This window comes from Lolium rigidum, chromosome 4 (assembly GCF_022539505.1).
Source record: "Lolium rigidum isolate FL_2022 chromosome 4, APGP_CSIRO_Lrig_0.1, whole genome shotgun sequence".
Taxonomy (NCBI): domain Eukaryota; kingdom Viridiplantae; phylum Streptophyta; class Magnoliopsida; order Poales; family Poaceae; genus Lolium; species Lolium rigidum.
Window position 1 is genome coordinate 267,743,807 of NC_061511.1, and position 12,037 is coordinate 267,755,843.

At 44.2% G+C, this 12,037-nt stretch overlaps 1 protein-coding gene across 1 annotated transcript; it reads left to right on the top strand.

The window, feature by feature from the left end:
- The first annotated feature begins 8,717 nt into the window (after nt 1–8,717).
- Nucleotides 8,718–11,317, top strand: LOC124648746 (chaperone protein ClpB1-like). Its single transcript, XM_047188459.1, has 6 exons — nt 8,718–9,195; nt 9,655–9,821; nt 9,910–10,250; nt 10,344–10,623; nt 10,717–10,914; nt 10,991–11,317. Exons 1-6 carry the CDS (start codon nt 8,772–8,774, stop codon nt 11,315–11,317), a joined length of 1,737 nt encoding a protein of 578 aa, XP_047044415.1. The 5' UTR covers nt 8,718–8,771.
- Nucleotides 11,318–12,037: the final 720 nt, after the last annotated feature.

The following is a 12,037-nucleotide window of genomic DNA, read 5'->3' on the forward strand; positions in this document are numbered from 1 at the left end:
ATTTCCAATTCACATAGTTTGACAAAATATGCATATTCATAGAACAGTATAACCGAGAGAGCTATTAGCTACTCCGAAACAAGTTCATTAGTTTCAAGAAGAGAGATATCTAGTGTTAAACAAACAATTATTATGAAATATCTTGGAAAGGAAGACTGCCAAATGTCTCTCGGCACATACAAAAACTAATTTCTTTGTTGATGACACATAGATCCTTTCACCAGATTTACAACCACACTTTATCCCATCCCAAATCGGGTGATGCAAATATTCTTAGCATGACAGTCCATGTCAATTTTATGAAATCCTACATAATAAGTCATAACAAAACAAGTTTCCATCAAAGGAAAATTGGCGAACATAAGTACATAAAAGTTTTCTTGGATTTACAAAAGGAAGTAAATACCTCTTATTTTCTTAGATACTTATTGGTGCGCTTAATATAGGACCACGGGAACAGCAAGGTGATCTGCTTTGGAAGGTCATTCGCGCGTCATTCACTGCTCGACTGTAATATTTGAGCCGTCCGAAAGTTATATCGTACAAGTGAGATATTAATCAAAGAGATGTGATCTAGGAGAATTAGATATAACGTAAAAGTAGTAGAACATGAAAATTGAAGTACAAATGAGATCACTCACACAGACATGGCACAAATGAGGTAGTTGTAGGCTGAAGCAAGACTCGTCGTGACACCCTGGAGCCTCCTCGAACGTGATGAATGCCTTTTACCAGTGGAAATGCATGGAGTAGTATGCGAGGACAAGGATCTTGCTGCCTTCCTTGCCGACGTTGTATTTGGAGGGAGAACTTGAAGATTGTCAAAGCATCAAAGTGATGAAAAAGGATCCCCTGGAAACAATGGATTTGAGAGCAAGCCTGAAAGAACACAAGACATAGAAAATTGTATGTCACATAAATCCCACTACTATTGCAGACTCTCGGATGTCATACCATCCTTCTAACTTTTGGACTACAATCTCACCTGGAAATATATCAAAAAGTTCAGTTGCAAGCCCAAAGCTTGTAGCATCAAATTTATTGATAAATCAACACCTTTAGGCTTATTTAATTTTTAGAACTAATAAATGGGGCCTCACGGCCAAAGGTCTAGCAGAATATAAATGATTCGCAAAGTCAAATGAAGCAGAAAAAGGTAACATTGGTGCCATACTTGAGACAGGGCACTGATTATGCTTGAAATTTGTCACAACCTTGGTTCGTGAATCTCAATGTTGCCTCATTATTTTACTTACTTATAATTAGAAAAATAAAATTTAATCTAAACACTATACACATTGGCGTTCTGCTATTTGTACAACGAATGCATCACCAAACATTTAACATGATTGTCACCGAACATTTATCATGATCGGAAATTGATGGAACAGTAGCTATGCTACAACTTAAAAAATTAAAACAAATGCTAATAACCTACACAATTACTTATGATTGTATTATAATTTTGTGAACAATACTTATTTCAACTCTGCTCTTGCGGACTGTGCATCCCTGGATTTGGATGATAAATGTTAATGTTGTATTCACATTCTCGACATGTCTGAGTTGTTAGAAACTTATTAGCGTAATAAAAAAAAGGTAATGATGTTAGAGTTAAAAAATATAAAAAAGGTTATGATGTTATTAATGTTGATGAACAATTTTTTTTTGAAAGTTCAGAAATGCAACATATTAACGTGTCAGAGTAGTTATAAACTTATCACCTCAAAAGTTACCAATGAATTTTTGGAGCGGAAAATAAATGGCCAATAAGTAGCACCTAATCTGAAGTGTGAAAAAAACATACTACATCAATAAATTGAACCATCTGCACATCTAAATCCTGGACAAGTATGTGTACATCAATAACTTGATCTAGGCATGCACACGAACATAATAGCCATATATAAATAAACTTGTGACCCCATAGGAATTTACATACTTGAACACTGCTTCATATATTATATCCTTGTATGAATAGATTGTAAACACCCGTCGATGAACATGAATAGTCGCTAGAACTCAAAGTAGATCATTATTTCACCTTCTGAGCAAATCAAAGCTAGTTCAAGAGTGAGAATTAGAACCAAACGATGAACATAATTTAACCACAATATGATAGCATAGAACTTCATGTCAGTAGGCATAGTCAGAAAGGTAATGCACAATTATAATCGTCAACACAAAAGGGTGCACATGTAACCTCATTCAGAAAAAGTACACCGACAGCCATGCATAGGAAATAGCCAAACTCAATAATAGACTAATTAAATATCAGAGTTAAGCTTACAGTAATGTGATGAGTGGTCTATTTGATAAGTAAGAAAATAAATGCAGTGTTTTAAGTATGTGTGGCAGAGAAGTTTTGCGTCTCCAAGTTAACCTTATCCTCGACAATTCTCCATCATCTCAGGCCCCATACATCATGGACCACGGTACCATGGAGTCCCTCCATTGTGAATCCTGAAAAAGAAAATAATAATACAATTGGTGATCAAAGTTTGTAGAATGTTGAGAAGTCTCGGATGTCAAATTTTTTCCAACATCGTGGTGCATAAACTGTCCAACGTACTTCCTATTTAAATAACACAAAAAGCAGAAAAATTCTGGCACGTGGACATGGAACTTCGCAGGGAAATACTTCATTGCCTGAAATATTGTGTATTCTATATTAGACTTTTTTTTTGCAATGACTTCATTTTTGTAAGGTCGAGAATATATTAGACCGTTTGACAGACAACCACTGTTCTAACACGCGATCATCTGTATTTTAGTGACATTACGGGTAAATCCAACTCCTTAATCGCTTTAATAAATTCAATGAATATGAACAGCATGTTACCTTCACAATCCAACACGTGGTCATCTGATTTCAGAGTGTTTATGACCCGAGGCCCTTCCTCTCTTTGGTTGTGAAGCTGTTCCCTCTGTACATGTATCTGTTCATGCATAATACACATTCATCAGACATACATCTGAAAGATGCTCTCTGCTGAAGGAAGAATCCCTGTTATACGAGGGGATGGGAGGACGGCGCCCTAGCGGCAGCAACCTGCCGGATCTCGAGGCAGCGAATTTCTAGAAGCGGTTGTCAAAGCTAAGGACGGTGACCTTGGGGTTAGGGCAGCCCCTGTCGGATCTCAGGGCGGAGGGCAACGTATGAGCGGTGGCGGGTGACATTGGGAGAGGGGGAGACCTCATGCCGGTGCTCGACCATGGCGGCTGCTAGCAGGCGTATATACTCCCGCACGTCATTCATCTGTGTGCTGCTGAGAGATTGTTTCCTAGACATGTACGAGTAGGGCTGAGAGATTTCTTTTCTTTTGGCAAGGAAAGGTATCTATCCAACGTGATTGATTTGTTTCCTAAAACATTTGAGATTGTTTCCTTCGTAGTTAACTTCGTAATTCAATGCTGCCGCATTGACAAAGGGAATGAGTTTTTTCTGAACATCAAGGGAATGAGTTAGTTTCCTGGTTAATTTCAATCGTGATTTATATGATGTGAGGGCTGACAAAGGGAAGGCGGCAACTTGCAATGAAATTAGATCGGACGAAGCAGAGACCGTAAAATTATATTGGATGGACATGATGCTTCAAATGACGACCATTAAACGCCTTGAGTGTCAAACGACCAACTCCAATTTAATAGTAAAGACTACCACAGATCCCCAACACTCTCTAGCCAGAAAAAACCAGAGAGGACACTTTGGTCCCTACCAAGATGGATTGCAAAGGACGCCCGAGCACCGCCAGCCCGGCCTGATGCCGCGACGGCTTCTGCCCGCTCAGTCTTCTGCCCTCGGGGCCAAAAGGCAGCACCCTGCTTCCCAGGGACTAGACATCTTGGGCCAGCCCATCCCAAGACTGTCCAAACCCTGCCCAGACCTAGGCCCGCCGCCGCCGCCCATGGCCACGATCGCGTCGGCGTCGGGACGCGCCAGCAAGGAGCCAGCTGCACAGCCACCCCGCCGGAGCCACGCAGTCCTCGCGCCATTCGAGTGCCGTTGTCTCCTACGTAGAGACGCCGCCCCCGCCAGGCGAGAGGGAGTGGAGGCCTCGCTGCCGCTGGCGCCCCCAGGGCGACTTTCTTCGTTTTTCATAAAAAAATGTAACATACCTCTCAAGTTTTAAACTGTGGTATGAAACTATTTGGACAATTGGATGGACAGAAATTAATGGTTGTTAAATTATGATATCATGTTCAAGTGGCAAGTACAGCATCACGAACTTAACTAACACATAGTTGTTAATGGTACCCGGTGACATCATCCACAGATCCGTCAAATTGTTAGCCAAATAAAGGGAAAGTGATGTGCACCTTAGTCGTTGCGCTCTCGGTCTTCAAAACTAAGTACAACAAGACATATTCCTCCGCCTATTAGAGTACAGAACATGACAGTCTTGCATATTGTCTCTTCGAAAAGTTCCTAATAGTCCGAGACAAACAAGCTGATGCTATCATATTCAAGTGGCAAGTACAACATTATGAACCTACCTAACACACAGCTACTAATGGTAGCTTAGAGAAATCGTCCACCGATCCGTATAATTAGCTAAACTAGCACAGTGCCCGCGCGTTACAGAGGATTTGATGCTATTATTGCCGCGTAAATTCACAAATTTGTGAATCCATGAACTTCTTTTATTCCCTTTGTACTGTCATAACCCCATGGAACAGATGAAGCATCTACATCACTAGTAGAAAAACGGCCATTAGAAAAACGGCCATTTGTACCGGTTCAAGAGGGCCATTTGCACCGGTTTCGCAACCGGTATAAAAAATCCGGTACAAAAGCCCCCCCCCCCCTCCCTTTCCTACCGGTTCCTTACGAACCGGTATTAAAGGGGCCTCCACGTGGACCACCAGGAGAGCTCAGGGCCAGGGAGCTTTGGTACCGGTTTGTAATACGAACCGGTACCAAAGGTTGCCACCCGCAGCAGAGAAAATACATGAATCTCTGCCGCGGCAGAGAATTCAGGGTTTAGGGTTTTTGGAGGGGTTTAGGGGTATCGGAGTGTTTCATATCGCGTCGATGCACCAGAAACGCGTTTGGGTTTAGGTAGTACATGAAGATCAAGGTGATGCATATATGAACTTGGTGCATATAATATAACACATGTAATTGCATAAGATCGCGAATTAAGTAGTACATGCATGCATGGAGATCGATCTTCGTGCATATATAGTGGTACTCTCCGAGGCATACTATATATCTATTACATGTAGCATAGTCGTACTCTCTGAGTCAAACTATATGTTACATGTAGATCTTTATGCATAGTGGTACTCTCCGAATGGTGGTATGACTTTCCGAAGGAAAAATCCCGCCAATTCCTCGTCAATTGCTTTGAAGCGCTCCTCGATTGAGATCTTCTCCCGCTTTCTTCTCAACTGTAAAAGAATAAGATACAAATGAATACATGAGCTATGTGTGTGTATATATATATCAAATCACAAATCAAACAATTATTACTGAAACTCAACACAACTTATGGTAACAAAATAAATTTGTGAATATTGTTTTCGTACCTCTTTATTTCTTTCATTATTCGTTCTCTCGCTGACAATTCTGTGGATGTACTCGCAAACGTAGTCTCCACATAGATCAGTCCCCGGTAGTTGTTTCGCGCATTTCTGTACAAGAATATAATTCAATCAAACAATAATCAAGTATGATAAAGGTGTGTGGACCTAGGTAGTACTACTTACTTTGTTCGCACGCCATGTCAGCTTTGGTGCCCATTCAAAGGACTGATCTTCCTTGATGAAAGTTTCCCATACGCTGCCCGACAAAAGAAAATGCATAAAAGAGTTATCAATCAGTTGATATCAGAAAATTAACAAAAAAACCGATAAGAATTGAAATTACCTTTTAAGCGTAAGAAAACAAGACTTGTATAGTATAGGCTCTTTGGTTAGTGAGTCAAAGACTTCAACTTCTCCATCGTACATTTTAATGACGATAAGAATAAAGTGAAACCTGCGCACGTTTAAATATGTAGTGTCATATATATAAGTCATCAGTTAATATTTTAACATATGGTGAGCAAAATAGAATGTGTTATAAGACAGTAACACTCACTGGAAGTTGTAAGGCCAAAGTATTGTCCTTTTGTCACGTTGTCGCTTCAAAAATCTTAGCAAAGTCTCCGGTGTATCCCTGTTATAGAGGGGTTCTTCTATGGTTTTGACATGCATTGTGTCTGGTCAATGAACTCAATGTCCGTGATTTCATCCCTATTGCATTCGAGCATCTTCGATCTGCACAATATGCACAAAAGATTATAATTTGCAGATAATGAAGGAGCTGAGCTAAAGACTTCTCAAATTATATAAATAAATCACTTACAGACAATAGCAACTGATGATAGATTTTTCGAGGGCCCGAAGATTGTATAACTGGAAAAGCTCGCAGAAGTCAAAGCTCACAGAGTATTCTTGGAAGTAGTGCTCTTCGTTAACTCGCACCATGATAGTCTCGATCCCTCCCTTTGTGGCATTACTGTACCACGGATGCAAGTTACACATACTTGTTGGTAGCTTCCTGAGATTCTCGACCAAATCTTTCCCTTGAACATATTTATATACTACCTTAGCGATGGGGTAATCGGTTGTGTTTTGTCGAGAACTTTGAACGACCTTCTCGTCAAACACATTGAGAGGGGGGACCGATTGAACGGGTTGTTCTCCGAGCTGGTAGACTTGTTGTTTCCTTTTCGATGCCATGACACCCGATTGAGTGGGGTTTTTCGCCTCCATCATATCGTCATACGACCTTTCAATAGAACGCCTATAGTCAGATGGCGGCGATGGTACATGGTTATATAGATTCTCGACGGTATGATAAACTTTCACCGGGTCTAGTGTTTTCTCAAAAGGTATCTCTGGCGCTTTCTTAGCAAAAAAAAGGCCCTCAGCTGGGACTCAACGGCTTCCTTGTTTTCCTCGGCAGTTTTTTCCCAAGGTAACTTCTCAATAGGCGGCAGTGGTTTCTCCTTTCTAGATCTCTTCCTAGGCGGTGTACCGTTCCGCTTAACGAGTGCTATCTTACGCGGAGGATCTCGAGGTGGTGGACTCACGCTGGGGTCCCTCTCAGGTAGGTGTGGACTTTGCTGCTCATGTGGACTGCTAGGAGGAGGAGTCGAAGGCCTTTGATGCTCATGTGGACTGCTACGAGGAGTCGGTGGCCTTTGCAGAAGGACGACGTATTTCTTGGGCCATAGGGTGAAACCGTGCTTGACATCGGCAAGTGTCTTCTCATCGTCACCTCTAGGAAAATCAAGCTCCACTGTTTTAAAAGCCGGAACAACTTCATCCACCCCGACACGAACACAACTAGGTAGAATGGGCATATGGTGGTGCGTTGCTCCATCTTCACTTGGGTAAACATAACCGACCGCCACCTTAATGGACGCGTTCCTGAATAACATATAGAGCTCGCAATCTGTCTTCTCCGTGATATAATCCACGGGGTAGCTTCCTCCACATCCGTCAAGATGCAAGGAACCCACACTACTTCTTCGTTGAGATGGGCGGCATCGGCTTGAGGATCCTGTAGGAACAGTGGCTGATCAGGTGCCCTCTGATTTTTCTCAAGCGTCTCCACCCTATTTAACAATTTCGTTAACCTGTCTGTCTCCTTCTTCTTCTTTCGCGAACGGCTTCTATATGCTTTGCGCGCCTTATCCTTTTTTTTTTGAGAGACTTTGCGCACGTCATCCTAACAACTCTCTAAGTCAAGCCGAAACTCGGCCCAAATAGCTGGTCGAGCAAAAATTTTGTGTCTGCCAGTTGGGCTCAAACCTGAAGTGCGGGCTTCACGCGGTCCAAAAGAAGTCCTGCACCAGACTGGGGCTCCATCGACCGAGCGGCACCGGTGCTGCACCTGACCAGTCTAGGGCTCGCTCGCTCCACGGCGGCTGCAAGCGGCGGACCGGTGCAAGCAGCGCAGGGACGCCGCGAGCAGGCGGCGGCGGGCAACTGGAGCAGCTACGGCCAAGCCTCGGGTAATCCCTCGTCTCTTATGTTTCCTTCTACTTCTGTTCCCCAATGTCGACCCCCCCACCCAATTTGCCAGTCTTCCCATTATTCATGTTATACTACAACTGAAAAGTAGTAGTTTTAATGTCGATTCGTGGTTTGAACAATCGAATCCTTGCGTTGTACATCCGTATTTCCCTCACAATTAAAAGTTCAACCCCTTTCATCTTGAAATTCTACCTTCCAAGTTAAAAGTCACAAAAAATCTGAGTTTTTCGCTGGCAGGGAAGTCGACGGCGTCGGCGGGGACCTAGCCGCAGCCAGCAGCGATGACCTTCAGCACATGGCTTGATGGGGTCGTAGGAGGAGGGATTACGGAAACTGCAACTCATCGGGTCTACGATCCAGCGCTGCGGGCCTACGTATCAAGCTCCTACCAGCAACCAAACAGGTTGCTCGATGACCTCGCCACCGTGGCCTGTACCGGAGCAGCCGCCGCTTTGTGCTGGGCAGCGTGGAGGTACTACCTGTACAGCACGTCTCTGGGCAAGTATGGCCGGGACCTGACGGCCTCGGCCGGCAAGGCTGACCCGGTGATTGGCCGCGACGACGAGATCGACCGCGTCATCTGCATTCTCTGCCGCCGGACCAAGAATTGCGCCGCGCTAGTCGGTGCTGCAGGGGTCGGGAAGACGGCCATTGCCGAGGGTCTCGCTCAGCGCATCGCCGCCGGGACGGTCCCTGCCGCACTCGCTGGGGCACGCGTCGTGGAGGTGGACCTGGGGGCCATGGTGGCCGGGACTCAGTACCGCGGCATGTTCGAGGAGCGCATGAAGAACGTGATAAGGCAGGCCGAGTACGCAGATGGCAAGATCATTCTCTTCATCGACGAGATGCACATGCTTCTTGGCTCCGGTGGCAGCCTGGTCCACCAGAGTAGCACCGATGCTGCCAACATGCTGAAGCCGGCGTTGGCCCGTGGTCGTATCCGCTGCGTGGGCGCGACGACTTTGGATGAGTACAGCAAGTACATTCAGAAGGACGCCGCGTTGGAGCGGCGATTCCAGAAGGTGCATGTTGAGGAGCCGAGCACTCAGGCAACCATTTCCATTCTGCGAGGGCTAAAGGAAAGATATGAGAAGCACCATGGCTTGCAAATCCAGGATGCTGCTCTTGTTGCTACCGCACAGCTTGCTGCCCGATATATCACAGGTGAGGAATTCATTTTGCTCATTTTGTTGAGACGTCATTAGTAGCTGCACATACACCTATTCACTTTAGAAGTAAGTGAAGAAAATCGAGTATGTTGATCTCAATAAGTTATGGTCAGATGCCTATCCTTCTTAAGGCTCACTGGCTAATTCATATTATATGCGCAAAGGTTGCGATGTAGAGTATCCATCTTGCATTAGATGCATTAAGTTGAAATAGTTTTCATAGTATGTTATATGAGCCATAGAGTACTCTTGTTGCATTGTACACCTTAGTTTGAAAACAATTATAAATCGTGTTTATGGATTGAAAAGAAAATCATGACAATGCTGTGTGTATAACTTATTCGACAAACCTGCCCTGAGTGTTTCTTTTCTAGTACTGATTTGCAATGATGAGTGGCAAGAATGTATGTATGTTGGAGAAAATTGATGAATATTATTGATGTCTGTACTGTAGGTCGTCAATTTCCTGATAAGGCAATTGATCTGATCGATGAAGCATGTGCCACCGCAGCCAAAAGGATGATGCAAATTGGCATACAAGAAAAGCAAGTAAACACTGTGCTAACTACCTCTCCAAATGCAGTGAAGGAAGCAAATGTTGGCCCTGATGAAGTCGCACAAGTAGGCATTCTCTACATTTGATGTTTATGTCTATTGTTCAGTCAATGTGATTTGGTTGTCACGCATGTAACAATGTTGTCCTTTGAAGGTTGTGAGCCGATGGACTGGAATTCCTGTCGCCACGCTTGATCAAGAGGAGAAGGATAAGTTGATCCACCTAGCAAGCAGATTGCATGAGCGAGTTGTTGGCCAGCATGAAGCCGTTAATAAGGTCGCGCGTGCAGTGTTGCGTTCTAGGACTGGCCTTGATCAGCCTGGCCAACCAATAGGCTCATTCCTCTTTTTGGGCTCTACTGGTGTTGGAAAGACAGAGCTTGCAAAAGCTCTTGCCGAACAGCTATTTGACAGCGAGAAGATGTTGGTTCGCATTGACATGTCTGAATATGTTGGGGCTGGATCTGTCTGGCGTCTCATTGGAGCACCTCCAGGGTATGTCTTCTCTATTTCGACGCTACTACATTGTCATATCATTACTTAGTATGTCTGATGTTTTTGTTTCTTTTGTATTGGAACATGTTGAAGCTCCTCTGACCATCAAGATGGTGGGCAACTGACTGAGAAGGTACGAAGGCGCCCATATAGTGTCATCCTTTTCGATGAGGTGGAGAAGGCAGATCCTTCGGTGTTGAATGTTTTTCTTCAGCTCCTTGATGATGGTATGTTGACCGATGGCAAAGGCCGGTTAGTAGATTTCAAGAATACCATTATCATCATGACCTCAAATCTGGGGTCAGAGCACCTACTAGCAGGACTGTCCGGAGAAAGCACAATGGAAACAGCAAGGGACCTTCTTATGAATCAGGTTTGCTTTTTGAATCCAAAACCGTTCATTTAAAGGCTGCATGCAGAAGTTATCTGTTAGCTGGTTGTTACTCGTACATATTTGCTCATGCAGGTTCGGAAACACTTCAAGCCCGAGCTTCTCAACAGACTGAGTGCGATCATTGTATTTGACCCGCTTTCGCGAGACAGGCTAAAAGAGATCGTGGCAATCCAAATGAACAGCGTCATCGCCAGGGTAGCTGCCAAGGGCATCTCTCTATCTACAAGTGACGCCGCATTGGATGTCATTTTGTCGGAATCATACAATCCAGTACGTCCTATTTTTCAGATTACCAGGCAACCAGTTGGTATGTTTTAGTAACCATGATTGATTTGATACATCGCAGATGTACGGTGCAAGGCCTATAAGGAGGTGGGTGCAGGAGAATGTGGTGACGGCGATCTCGGAGATGCTGGTCAGAGGGGAAGCCGGTGCGGGCTCAATGATCTCCATTGATGCTTTGGACGACAGGAAGGGGCTGACGTACGAAGTGGCGAGAGAAGTGGTAGATCCAGCGGTGGGACTTCTCGGTGACTCTGGTGGCGGCAACGATGGTTTGGCCATGGCCACTCCAGTCATGAATGGTGAGACTAACACACCTCATGTCACTTCCGGGGCTGGCTTGAACTTGTATTTGCCAATCAAGGCTTTGTTGGCAAGGTTTAACACCTAAGCATCCTCATGTTTCTGTCTTGAGAACTTGTGATGGAGTTAGTTCGAGGTGTAGTCTAATTCTCAAGGAGTAGATTCACAGGAAGGATGGTACTGCTAGGATGTTAGAGCAGTGAAGGTTTGGATAGTCAAGGAAGTAGAGCTTTTGAGTGAACCAAAGAAAAATATAACCTTTTGCTTTCTCTCATTTTCCCCGGCTCTTGTTCAGTCATGAAGGCAGCAATTGCTGGATCTTTTAAGAAGGAAAATTTCAACTTGTTAGGCACAAAAGGAGTGTTGAGACCTATCGATTAGGAGTACCATCATGTGGAACCGATGGAGCAAATTTGAGAGAAACGACTGGCATCAATTTTTATTTGTGGTCTTGCACACCAGAAGAAATGTATTTTATCACCCGTTGGGTTTATATCTAGTACCAGACATTCCCGTCACATTACATTTATCCTTGCAGAAATTGGAGTATTTTTTTGTGTGGACATATATATATATATGACTACCTTTGAAAATATTTAGTGCCACGCCGCTTGAAAACCCCGGAAGATCATTTTGAGTGCCGGTACTGGAAGTCTGTAATACTGTAGCCCGTCGAGTGACCTACGGCATAGCCTGTGTATGCTATCGCAGGTGGCGTTACTGTTGCGCTGGCCCGTGTGGTCACCGGATAGCACTTAGATCACGCCATGAACAGTCGAGACCCAACTACTATTGACGAGTGCTCGTG

Excerpts from the sequence above, each read along its gene's own strand:
- LOC124648746 (XM_047188459.1), top strand. The coding sequence starts at position 8,772 with ATGGTGGCCGGGACTCAGTACCGCGGCATGTTCGAGGAGCGCATGAAG. Across the intron at positions 9,822-9,909 it reads GCCCTGATGAAGTCGCACAA|GTTGTGAGCCGATGGACTGG; the intron begins GTAGGCATTCTC and ends TGTCCTTTGAAG. Across the intron at positions 10,251-10,343 it reads CTCATTGGAGCACCTCCAGG|CTCCTCTGACCATCAAGATG; the intron begins GTATGTCTTCTC and ends AACATGTTGAAG.